Raw genomic sequence first — 13,887 nt, 5'->3', positions numbered from 1 at the left:
ACACCACAGCTCACAACAAAGCTGGATCCTTAGCCCACTGAGTGAGGCCAGGGATCCAACCTGTGTCCTCATAGATACTAGTCGGATTTGTTTCCACTGAGCCATGATGGGAACTCCTAATTCAGTGATTTTCTTAAATAAGTTTATTGAATTGTGAAACTATCACTATAATTCAGTTCTAGAACATTTTTATCACCCCCATAAGATATCCTAGCCTCAGACAGCTACTAATCTATTTTCTGTCTCTGTGTTTTTTTTTTTTTGGACTTTTCATATAAATGGATTGACCATAGTTATCTGAAGTTTAGCCAAAGTTACTAAAGGACCTTTCAGATGAAAATGGCTCTATATGAAATTTTCACTGTTTTTGATTAAAAGAGTAATAGGTAATATTATGTTGTTCTCTGCAGTTGGTTCCTCAACAACTTCGACTGGAACACTTGGTGGTACAACTTTGGGATTTGGATTAAAATTCCCTGGAGCCGGTGGAGCAATGCCTGTTGCATCTAGTAAGATTTTAGAATTACTGGAATGTGTTTGGATGCTCCTTGGAAATCTACTGCATAACAAGCAATAAGTAGGTTGTATTCCTTAGCTCGTAGGACTGTCTAATTAGGTTTTGATCATCTCCCATCAGAGTATCCAATAGGTACATCAATATTGACGATGGCCAAAGAGTAGAATGTGATAGTTAATATCATTGATATTACTTCTTTGAGGCGACTATAATCAAAGCTGCTATCAAATCTTGTCAACTTTGAAACTTAAAGATTTTTAGTATTGATCATACCATTTAAAGTCACCTAGTGCATTGGGATTCATAGAGTTTTATTCTCTAAAAGTTAATTTAAGGTTTGACCTGTATTAAAGTTAATCCTCTCCGAAAACTGATTATAAGAGTTTGTATAGACATATCCTAAATTTGTTTCTGCTGGTTAGGTGCTAGTTAGGTGGTAGGTTAAAGAAAACTTGGTTACCCATTGCCTTTTAGCTATTGTGAGCAGCTGGGTGGTTAGAGGTCAGTTGCTACTTAAACCACCATTTAAGTCAGACTCCACTTTAAGGAAGTCTCATTTGTTTTTTTTCTTTAAAAAGTTTACTTAGGGCTGAAATGAATCTTTCTTCAAACCTGGTATAAACTAAAAGTCAAGCTCTTTTAAGTTTAGAATAATTATTCCTAAACAGAGATGTACACCATCTTTTGCATCACCCACGTTTAACTGAGTTCCTACTGTGTACTTGACTAACTAGCCAACCTATGAACATGATGAAGGGTATGGCTTGAGAACTATAGTGACCATATTAGCAAAGAAAAAAAAATATATATATATAACACATAGTTTCCCTTATAAAATGCTGAACAAAAAATTGATTCTTTCAGTTGTGGGTTGAGTCTTTGAAATATGAATTTGCAGGCTCTTTGGTGACTACCATAACTCCCTCCCTCCCTCTCTATCTAAGTCCTCACATTCCTTCCTGCAAACTGGTACCTTTGCAACTAGCTCATTCCATCCACCACAACCTTATGTACTTACCCACCTCCCCATCAACAGGTCTCAACTCCATACCCCAACCCAGAGTTGTTTTTTTCTCCCCACTCACCTTTCCTTCTCCCCAAGTGTATTTACTTGCTCATTTCTTCATCTCACAAATCAGCCTTATAAGGCAGTTTTCAGGTACCGTATCTATAACTTTATAGCCACTTGGGATTATTCTTTACCCTAAGTAACACTAGCAAGTTTTAAGAGAAGCTTGCTTGTTATCAATCTCATCTTTTGTATGAGTCTGAGAAAGTATTGATGTCCATTCCTAGTATGGAGTAAGATACACAGTTGTTGATCAGAGACAGGATAGGAAAATTGTCTAGTAGCTTCTTTTAAAGGATGGTTTCACTATTTTATGGAATGATTTTTAAGATCATCAGAATGAGATTTATTTAAATGTAAATCCAAATTTGGCATGCAATTATTTTCTATTATTTATATAACTCTGCTTCCCTTTTACTACACAGATAACCTAGAGTTGACTGTATTTAGTTTGGACCAAAGTTGTAACTTGCAAAATCAGACCGTGATAGAACCTTCGTTCTCAAATCCATTGCTTCCTTTGGTATTAATTGAAATATTATTGTTATTTGAGTATTGTCTCTTATGCCAGAACTAATTTATACCTTTAAAAATAATATAAAATAAGAAACAAAGATAAATACTATATAAAGTATTGAAATAATCATACCATTTTTTTATGACTCAAGATTCCTTGTGTTTAGGCTGACAGATATTAATTTCCTGAAAGTATCACACAGAATCTTTGGAGAGGTGTTCATTTGTCTGTAAATATGTTTCTTTAGAGGTGGTGATGGTAGTTGCTTTTTAAAAAAAAAATTATGAAAACCGTACACACGTGAATACACACATGTAAGGAGAAACCATACACACGTGAACCTCACACACATAAATACATCTATCATTCCATCTGGAGAGAACAGTTTGCTATTTGTCTTTCCAGCCTTTTTTCCAAACGTATACAAAAAATATGTTAAACTTACGTGTTTTTAAAAAATGGGATACACACACATAATCTTAGAATTTGCTGTTTTCTCTTAAGTATATATTATCTTTGGACATCTGTCCATGTCAGGAAATGCAGACTTTAAAAAAAAATCTTCTTTGGGTAAAGATAGCTCTTTTACAAGAATGACTTGGTTTTTTTCTTCGTTGTTTTTCCGTTTTTCTGTCTTGAATATAGTAGTTACACATGTTTGAAAGAATTAATCAGTAAAGGGGGGTCTTTACAGTGTCATTAATTTTCAGCATTTCTGGGGAAAGAACTCTTCAGATAAATTTTTTTATTCTCAGATGAAGAACGTGATGCCATATGACTGTTAAGAATGCCACGTGGGATCTAATCTCTCCGGTGTTTTGGGTGTTAGTGACTCCAGGGATCCTTTGTGATTGGGCATGGTCTTCCCTCGTGGTGCTCACTCCACTCTCAACAAAAGCTAACACAGAGAAGGGGGGAATTGTAAGGATCTTTGTGGCCAAAAGAGAAATGGCATCTTGTGGAAATCTAACACATGTATTATCGTGGCACTGAACCTACGGAAATTGGAATTTATTTATTTATTTATTTATTTATTTATTTATTTATTTATTTATTTATTTATTTATTTATTTATTTATTTATTTATTTATTTATTTATTTATTTATTTATTTATTTATTTATTTATTTATTTATTTATTTATTTATTTATTTATTTATTTATTTATTTATTTATTTATTTATTTATTTATTTATTTATTTATTTATTTATTTATTTATTTATTTATTTATTTATTTATTTATTTTAGGGCTGCACTGCAGCATACGAAGGTTCCCAGGCTAGGGGTCGAATCAGAGCTGTAGCTTCCAGCCACAGCCACAGCAACACCAGATCCGAGCCACATCTGTGACCTACACTACAGCTCATGGCAACTTTTGATCCTTAACCCACTGAGTGAGGCCAGAGATCGAACCTACGTCATCATGGATGCTAGGCAGATTCATTTCCACTGAGCCACGACAGAAACTCCCTGAGAAATTGGCATTTAAAAGTTGGTTTAAAGTCATTTTTAGGGACCTCTGAATGTAATGTTGTATAAACATAACTCAGCTAGTCTCCTTTTGTCTATTTCTTTTTTTTTTAACTTTCTTTTGGTTTCTTTACCTCTTTTTCTGCCTTACTGTTTTAGCTTATTCTTAATTTTGACTTGCTTCCTTAATTCTGCTTCATGTTTCTCCTCTTCATATTAACTTCCTCTGCCTGTAGTCTGATTCCAAATTTCTGCTTTGAGTCTGATTCTTTCCATATTTCTGGAAATATTTCTATGTTTCTATCTCTTGTCTGATACTTTCCATAGTTCTAAATTTTAAAAAAATGAGATTCTGACCCATTTTATCCTTGTTCAGCTAGAGCTTTTTAATTTTTTTTAATTTTTTTATTTTTGTCTTTCTGCCTTTTCTAGGGCCACTCCTGCGGCATATGGAGGCTCCCAGGCTAGGTGTCTAATCGGAGCTATAGCCGCTGGCCTACACCAGAGCCACAGCAACGTGGGATCCGAGCCGCATCTGCGACCTACACCACAGCTCACAGCAACGCCAGATCCTTAACCCACTGAGCAAGGCCAGGGATTGAACCTGCAATCTCATGGTTCCTAGTCAGATTTGTTAACCACTGCACCACGACGGGAACTCCTTTATTTTTATTTTGATAAATTAATTTATCGGTCATGCCTGTGACATGTGGAAGCCACAGCAGTGACCTGAGCCACAGCAGTGACAACACTGGATCCTTAATCCATTAGGCCACTAGGGAATTCCTCAGCTAGAGCTTTTTGTGCCAGATCCTCTCATAGGCTGCCAGTAACATATGGGATGGCCTTCTATACTTCAGATGCCCACCTTTGTCCCAATCAACTGTGAACCAGGATCAAAAGAAAAAGTTACTGAAATTAAGAATGGGTGTCTGAACCTAATCCCTCAGTAGGAGCAAAGCAGGCCAGTTTCCCTAAGAATAGGCAGTACATGTTGGCCAGCAGCATGACATATGTATTTATCTAAGGTTGCAATTAACTTGAAAATATTGCCAATTGAGAAAGCAAGGCTAATGTAAAAGAAATAATTGTATACATGTTGTTATATATGTTTATAGCATTTTTTTTGTTATAGAAGCAGCATTTGAAAATGCAGGAAACCAAAAAGAAGGAAAACATTTCCAGTCCCTACCAGCCACAACTTTATGTGCAATTGCTTTTTTTAAGTTCTCACTGTGTGAGAAAGAACCAAAAGTGCTATAGAAGTTCAGAAAACCAAGAGATAACTATGAGTTGAAGAGAAGTGGGCAATAAACATGGGGAAGGAAGAGTTTTAGTTAGGTCCACGATGTATATTGAGAATTTCATCTGCAGAAGACAGCACATTCTAGTAGGGATATAATAGAAAAAGACATAGGAAAGAGGTCTGGGCTGTAGATAGAGCTTTGAGAGGCCTTTGACTGTAATACTGGCAAAGATGTATGCCTGCTATGGGCTATAGTGTAGAGAAACAGGCACTTTCAATTGAGAGGGTTGTAGATTGACCCTTTCTTTGATCTAGCAATTTCATTCCTAGGAATTACATATTCATGTAAGTATGCAAAGATATAAATGTACAGAGATTTTGTGTAAGATTCCAATTATTTTTTTCCTTGAAAGTTGAGTAGAACTTACCAGTGAGATCATCTGGGTCTGGAGTTTCTTTATAGGAAGAGTTTTCAGGATTGATTCAGTTTCTTTAATGGCTAAAGGTGTGGTTAGGCTACCAATTTTACTTTTTGAAAGATTTAGCCAGGATTTTAAGTTTTTAGCGTGAACCTGAATCCAGATACCTAGCCTGCCATGTGTTATAGCAACATCGAGTTAAAATTCCATACAATTTGGAGTTCAAATTGACATTTAAAAAAAAAAAAAAAACGCTTTCGTAGTTTTTAATCCTGAATGATCAAGGACTAAATTAAAAAGTTTCTTATTTATTGCTGAGTTATATACTTTATTTTCCAGCTACAACATCAACTACCACTACCACCACTGTCACCACCACTACCACCACTACCATCACCAGTGGATTTACCTTGAACATAAAACCACTGACATCAGCTGGGATTGATAACACTGTTCCAGTCGGCATTACTTCTATACCTTTTACTTCGACTGTTAAGTAAGCCTATTTATTTGAAAATTTGTGAGTTTTAATTATCACCTAGAAGGCATGATTTGCTTGTATATCCTTAGAATAGTGTTTGAAAGTAAGGTAAATGACTCAGATTGAGGAGCAACTGGAGAAAGGATTTCTGTTGCTTAGGAAGTTGAACAACTAGAATACCTTTGTCTTCTGAATACTATTATAATTCGATTATTACTATTGCTAAAAATAAGTAACATTTCTTGTGTAATTACTGTATGTTTAGCAATGTGATAGGGCTTCACAAACATTATATCATTTAATCCTTACAATAACATTATGAGATAGGTACTATTTTTGTTCTCATTGCATGGATGAGGAAACTGGAGCACAAAGAGATTTTATACTCTGCCTCTAGTCACAGACTTGGTAATTGTTGAGCCAGGATTAAAAATCAGGCAGTTGAGCTCTAGAGCCTCTATTCTTACAGTCTATGCCACGAATCTCTCTAATTATTTGTTTTTTTAAACTTTTAATTTTGATATAATTGTAGATTAGTGTTTACTTCTAAGAAATAATACAAAAAATTCTCTCTGTACTTAACCTAGTTTTCCCCAATAATGACATCTTGTGATACTGTAGTACGATATCACATCCAAGATATTGATCTTAATACAGTCAAGATATTGAACAGTTCCATTCTCACAAGGACTCTGTCTGTTTTCCTTTTATATCCACACTTGGTACCTTCCTCTCCTTTTCCTGAACCTGGACAACAGTTACTCTGTTTTCCATTTCTATATCTTTTTTTTGTCTTTTTTTGGGGGGGGGGGGGCGCACCTGTGGTATATGGAAGTTCCCAGGCTAGGGGTTGAATTGGAGCTGTAGCTGCAGGCCTACACCACAGCCCCAGCAATGTGGGATCCAAGCCATGTCTGTGACCTACAACAGAGCTCATGGCAATGCCAGATCCTTAATCCACTGAGTGAGGACAGAGATCAAACCCACGTCCTCATGTATACTAATTGGGTTTGTTACTGCTCAGCCAAGACAGGAACTCCTCCATTTCTGTATCTTGACACGTAAAGAAATACTATACAAATGGAATCATACAGTATGTGATCTTCAGGGACTTTTTTTTCCCACTAGGCATAATTTCTTGAGATAAGGTTGTCATGTGCATCAATAGTTTGCTCTTTTTTATTTCTGAATAGTATTCTATGATATCGTGGATGCACCATTGTTTGTTTAAGCATTTTCTTGTTAATGGACATCTAGGACATTTGGAGCTACTATAAATAAGGCTGCTATGAATATTTGTCTACAGGTTTTTGATAAACATATATCTCATTTCTCTGAGTTAAATGCCCAGGTATTATAAAGTTTCTGGATGGTATGGTAGTTGCAAGCTTATTTTTTTTTTTGGAAACTGCCGTATTCTTTTCCAGAGCAGCTGTGCCGTTTTACATACCCACTAGCAATGTATGAGAGATCCATCTTATTCATATTCTTTCCAGGATTTGATATTGTCACTGTTTTTTATTTTAGCCCTTCTAGTAGATGTGAAGTGATATCTCATTGTGGTTTTACTTTGCATGTCCCTGATTACTAATGATATTGAACATCTTTTCATGTGTTTATCTGCCATCTGCATATTCTCTTTAGTGAAGGGTCTGTTCATGTCTTTTGTCCATTTTCTACTTGAATTTTTTAAAATAAGTTTTGAGAGTTGTATGTATTCTAGATACCTACTCTTTGTCAGGTGTGTGGTCTGTGAATATTTTCTCTAACTCTATAATTTGGCTTTTTATCTTTTAAATGGTATTTCACCAAACAAGACTTTTAATTGATGAGGTTTAATTTATCAGTTTTCCTTTTAGTGAATTGTGCTTTTAGTGTCAAGTTTAAGAACAAATAACAAGTGCTGGAGGGGCTGTGGAGAAAAGGGAACCCTCCTGCACTGTTGGTGGGAATGTATACTGGTACAGCCACTATGGAGAACAGTTTGGAGATACCCTAGAAATCTATACATAGAACTTCCATATGACCCTGCAATCCCACTCTTGGGCATATATCTGGACAAAACTCTACTTAAAAGAGACACATGCACCCACATGTTCATTGCAGCACTATTCACAATAGCCAGGACATGGAAACAACCCAAATGTCCATCGACAGATGATTGGATTCGGAAGAGGTGGCATAGATACACAGTGGAATACTACTCAGCCATCAAAAAGAATGACATAATGCCATTTGCAGCAACATGGATGGAACTAGAGACTCTTATACTGAGTGAAATGAGTCAGAAAGACAAAGACAAATACCATATGATGTCACTTATATTTGGAATCTAATATCCAGCACAAATGAACATCTCCACAGAAAAGAAATCATGGACTTGGAGAATAGACTTGTGGCTGCCTGATGGGAGAGGGAGGGAGTGGGAGTGATCGGGAGCTTGGGCTTATCAGACACAACTTAGAATAGATTTACAAGGAGATCCTGCTGGGTAGCATTGAGAACTATGTTTAGATACTCATATTGCAACAGAACAAAGGGTGGGGGAAAAATGTATACATGTAAGGATAACTTGATCCCCTTGCTGTACAGTGGGAAAAAAAATAAATTAAAAAAAAAGAACTCTCTGCCTAATACTAGCTTCCAAAGATTTTCTTCTAATTTTTTTCTAAAAGTTTTATAGTTTCACATTTTTACATTTAAGGTTGTGATCCACTTTGAGTTAACTTTTGTGTAAGGTGTGAGTTTTCTATTGAAGTTCATTCTTGTTGTCTATAGATGTCCAATTTTTTCAGCATCATTTGTTGCAAGGATAATTTCCTTCATTGAAGGGCTTTTGCACCTTTGTCAAAGATCAACTGGACATATTTGTGTCAAATGCTTTTTCTACCACAGTCGATGTGATATTTTAAGATTTTTCTTTAGCTTCATGATATGGTGAATTACATTGATTATGATTTTCGAATGTTGAACTAGCCTTGCATATGTGGAATAAATCCTACTTGATCCTGATGTACTTTTTATACATTTTTTTATTCAGTTTGCTAGTATTTTGTTTGTGGGCTTTTGTATCTAAGTTCATGAGAGATATTGGACTGTAGGGTTTTTTTCCTTTCTTTTTTAAATTCTGTCTTTGATTTTGATATCTAGATGATACTAGCCTTATAATCAAAGATTGGTCTGTTTCTTTTAAGTTGTGGAATTTATGAGTATAAAGTTGTTCATATCCCTTTTATCCTTTTAATAACTATAGGCATAGTCCCCTGTTTCATTTCTTTTTTTTTTAATCTCATTTTTTTTTTGTCTTTTTGCCATTTCTTTGGGCTGCTCCTATGGCACATGGAGGTTCCCAGGCTAGGGGTCGAATCAGAGCTGCAGCCACTGGCCTATGCCAGAGCCACAGCAACACGGGATCCAAGCCGTGTCTGCAACCTACACCACAGCTCACGGCGACGCCGGATTGCTAACCCACTGAGCAAGGCCAGGGATCGAACCCGCAACCTCATGGTTCCTAGTCGGATTCGCTAACCACTGCACCACGACGGGAACTCCTGTTTCATTTCTAATATTGGTGATTTGTACCTTTCTTTTATCAATTTTATTAATCTTTTCCCAAAGAAGTAGCTTCTGTTTCACTGATTATTCTGTTATTTTCATTTTCAATGTCATTGTTATCTGCTCTTTATTATTCCTTGCCTTCTGATTGCATTGGTTTTATTTTGCTCCTTGTTTCTTGAGCTCTGAACTTAGATTAAAGATTTGAGACATTTCTCTTTTGTAACCTAAAGCATTTAGTGCTACAAATATCCTTAGCACTGTGTTAGCTGTATATGCATATTCTATCATGCTGTATTTTCATTTTCATTCAGTCCTATGTAGTTAAAAATTTTCCTTTACGAATTCCTCATCCACTGATAGATTATTTAGAACCGTGTTAATATCCAAGTATTTGGAGATTTTCTTGTTTTCTTTCTGTATTGATTTCTAGTTTGGGTCCATTATGGTTGGAGAACATGTTCTATATGATTTCAGTTCTTTTACATTTGTTTCAATTTGTTTTATGGGTTAGGATATGGTCTTTCTTGGTGAGTGTTCCATGAGCACCTGAAAATTGTGTTTTCTGCTTTTGGGTGGAGTGTTCTGTATATGTCAATTAGATTCTGTTGCTTCTCTGTATTTTCAGTTCTGTATCCTTGCTGCTCTCTAGTGCTTCTTTTCACTTGTGGAGAGTGGCTTTTTGAAGTTCCCAACTGTAATTGTAGATTTGTCTATTTCTTTTTAGCTCTATCAGTCTCACTTAATGTATTTTGAGGCCTTGCTATTTGGTTGGTACATATTTAAGGCTGTTAGCCTTCCTGGTGCTTCAATTCTTTTATCATTATGTAATGTCCCTCTTTGGTAATTTTCTTTACTCTGAAATCAACTTTATCTGATATTAATATAGCCATTTATTTAAAAAAATAATCTTGCATGTGTATCTTTTTTCATCCTTTTACATTCAACATGTGTCCTTGCATTTGAAGTGAGTTTCATTCTTGTACACAGCATATTGATGGATCATAATTGTTATCCATTCTGCCAATTTCTCTATGTCTGTTAGTTGGTATATTTATCACATTTACATTTAAGGTAATTACTGATATGTTAGGGTTTATGCCTGCCATTTTATCTTTCGTTCATTACCTCTGTTTTTTGTTTTTCTGTTTCACTTTTTTTAATGTTCCTCTGAGTTATTTAGACATTTTTTTAGGGTTCTATCTTGTTCTGTTTATAATGTTTTTGAGTATATTGCTTTGTGTATTCTCTTATTGGTTGCTCTAGGTATTGGAGTATACATATGTAACTTAAAACCATCTAGGCATATTGACATTTTACCACTTTGGGGGAAGTGTAGAAACTTTACTCCCATTTAGTTCCCTTTATGCTTCTTATCTTTTAAGTATCCCTATTTCAGGTACTTCCTCTATGTATATTGAACACCACATTCTGTGGTTTTATACTTTTTGCTTCAACCATCAAATACGATTTATGAAACTCCTGAGGAATAGAATAGCCTGTTATATTTACCTTTTTTCAAATATTTAGATGTTCTTTCCTTTATGAAATTTCATGCATTCTTCTATTCAATTGCTTTCTGTTTAGCCAATCTTCTAGGGTATGTTTGACAGCAACAAATTCTCTTAAGTTTACTTTGCATAGTCTTTATTTTCCCTTCATTTCTTAAGGATTTTTCACCAAATGTAACAGTTGTGGCCAACAGGTTTTTTTCTTTCTTTCAGTGCTTTAAAAATGTTGTGACACTTGCTTTCTGGCCTCCATGGTTTAAGACGAGAAGTCTGCCTTCATTCGAATTAGTGTTCCCTTTTAAGGAATGTGTTGTTTCTCTCTGGCTGCTTTCAAATTTTTTAAATTTATTTTCAGCTTTCAGAAATTTAAATATTATATGTCTTAGTGTGGATTTCTTTGAGTTATTCTCTTTGGGGTTTGCTCAGCTTCTTGAGTCTGTTGGTTTAAATCTTTTGCCAACTTTGGGAATTTTTCAACCTTCATTTTTCAGAATACTTTTTCAATCTCATTCTGTCTTCTCTGTTTTTTTTTTTTTTGAATGTTGTGAAGAGTCTTTTTTATTTTTTTATCATTTATTTATATATATATTTTTTTCTACCATACAGCATGGTGACTCAGTTACACGTACATGTATACATTCTTTTTTCTCACATTACGTGTTCCATCATAAGTGACTAGGCAGAGTTCCCAGTGCTACACAGCAGGATGCCATTGCTAATCCATCCCAAAGGCAACATTCTGCATCTATTTACCCCAAGCACCCAGTCCCTCCCACTCCCTCCCCTTCCCTCTTGGCAACCACAAGTCTGTTCTCCAAGTCCATGATTTTCTTTTCTGTGGAAAGGTTCATTTGTGCCTTATATTAGATTCCAGATATAAGTGATATCATATGGTATTTGTCTTTCTCTTTCTGACTTACCTCACTCAGGATGAGATTCTCTAGTTCCATCCATGTTGCTGCACATGGCATTATTTTGTCTTCTCTTTTTTATAATTCTCTGATGATAAGTATTTACCTCTAATTACTGTCTCCAGTTCCTGGATATTTTTTTCATTTTTTGTGCCTATTTTCTCTGTAAGTTCTCCTGATTTATCCTCAATTTCACCAATTTTATCCTCTGTTATTTCCATTCTAGTATCAAATTCTTCAAGTGAACTTCAGTTATTTTTCAGCTCTTTGATTTCCATTTGTTTTTCATAACTTCTGTTTCTTTGCTGAGATTTTCTTTTTTTCATTTCTTTCCCCAGAGGTCATAATTGCTTGTTTGAACTTTTTTTTTTTTGAAGATTGATTTAAAATTGCTTTAAAAATTTTCTCAGATAATTCCAACATCTCATACCTCTCAATGTTGGCATCTCTAGATTATTTTTTTCTCTATCGAGCTGTGATTTTTCTGGTTCTTGATATGATAGGTAATTTTCATTTGTATCCTGGACATTTTATCTGTTATGTTAATTCTTTGATCATCAGGGAATCCTTTTGTTAAGGTGTAGCACAACAGTTGAGTGTATCTGTATATTCAGTTTCCCATTGGACCCTCCTCACACCATCTAAGCAAAAGTGGTATAATGCCTCACACTGCCTCAATGCAGATAAATGTTATGGAAGTTCAGTTCTCCCCCTTAGCCCTGCTGACTCATTCCCCATGAAAATGGAACATTGCATTGCACCTCTTTGCTTGCTGCCCTGGGGCCCCCAGAATAAGAGGTAGTGGGAGACTAATGCATAAGAGGTAGTGGGAGACTAATGCATACTGCTTAGTTGCTGCAGGGTGGAGATAGAATTTCAGCTTCGTATTGGGCCCCACTGACACAGGAGGGAGGAAGCGAGATGGCGACTACTCTGCATCATATCACTTCATTCAGCCTTATTGATGCTGGGCTGATATGGAAGCTTAGCTCACTACTAAGTCCCACTGACACAGGCTCTGAGAGAAGGCGGACAGAGTGGTGACTGGCCCTGCTTTGCCCTGCCTCTGTCAGTCTTGGTTTTATCAGTGAGTATGGAGGTTAAGCTCTTTACTGAGCCTTGCTGATACAGGGATAGTAGGAAGTGGAGTCTTCACTAGCCTGAGTGGCATTACCTTGTTCAGTCTCAATGATGCCGGGTGGGTATAGAGGTTTAGGTCTCTATTGGCCACCACTGACACTGAAGACAAGGGGTGAAGCCTAACAGTAACTAACCCTGTCTCACTGTCTTATTAAGTCTTGTTGATGGTTAGGGGTTAAGGTTCAGCTTATCACTGGACCTCTCCAACAGTACCCTAGTGGGAGAATTGGAACACCGTCTGCCTCTGCTGACCTGGGAATTGATGATTTACCTCTCTGCCCAGCCCTACTGACACTTCCCCAGAAGAGGAAACAGAGCATTGGGACTGATTTCTCCAGTCCCAGGGTGGAAAATGAGCTACCTACCTGCTCAGCCTATTTGATACTGCCTGGTAGGGGAATCCGAGTTCCACTTGGTTCAACCCAGTGGGGGATGGAAAGTCAGTTTCCTACCCTGTCTCATGGCTACTGCTTAGATGGAGAAATGGATCACTGAGACTAAGAGCTGAGGGAAGAGGGAAGCCTGTCTCTTGGGCCACATGCACGCAGAATGGAGCTTACATCACGCTGAGCTGAGGGAGAAGGAAGGGAGCAGGCAGTGGCACAGACTTTAGCTGTTCTTATTGAGATTTAGTAGGTTTATTAATACATTTTTCCGTATTTGCTATATTCCCTTAGGATAATTTCCACAGACTTTGAATGGTTGTTTTTAAAATCGTCTTTATCAGATATGGTAGTTTGTTGGGGAGCAGGTCTGAGAAACTCCTCAAGTGCTGTTTTCTTATACTTTTGAAAGTATGGTCATCTGATCATACTGTATCCTTTTTTTTTTTAAGTGCAATCATAACTCCTGTGATGACATATGGTCAGCTGGATGGTCTGGTAAACAAATGGAGCCTTGAGTTAGAGGATCAAGAGAAACACTTTCTTCACCAGGCCACCCAGGTCAATGTTTGGGACAATACTTTGATTGAGAATGGTGAGAAGGTAAGAAGATATTCCCATTAATCTATCTGCGTTAATACAAATATTTTGAGATGAACACAAGAGAA

At 36.4% G+C, this 13,887-nt stretch overlaps 1 protein-coding gene across 1 annotated transcript in view; it reads left to right on the top strand.

The window, feature by feature from the left end:
- Positions 1 to 13,887, top strand: part of NUP62CL (nucleoporin 62 C-terminal like) — an 84,953-nt gene that overhangs the window by 34,838 nt on the left and 36,228 nt on the right. Inside the window, exons 6-8 of the mRNA XM_047764240.1 lie at positions 411 to 509; positions 5,578 to 5,734; positions 13,672 to 13,822. Of these exons, the coding sequence (XP_047620196.1) occupies positions 411 to 509; positions 5,578 to 5,734; positions 13,672 to 13,822 (407 nt within the window). The remainder of the gene's footprint in view (positions 1 to 410; positions 510 to 5,577; positions 5,735 to 13,671; positions 13,823 to 13,887) is intronic.

Source organism: Phacochoerus africanus, chromosome X (genome assembly GCF_016906955.1).
Source record: "Phacochoerus africanus isolate WHEZ1 chromosome X, ROS_Pafr_v1, whole genome shotgun sequence".
NCBI classification, from domain to species: domain Eukaryota; kingdom Metazoa; phylum Chordata; class Mammalia; order Artiodactyla; family Suidae; genus Phacochoerus; species Phacochoerus africanus.
Note: the sequence above shows the minus strand (reverse complement) of the source record. Positions and strands in the feature narration are given on the sequence as shown.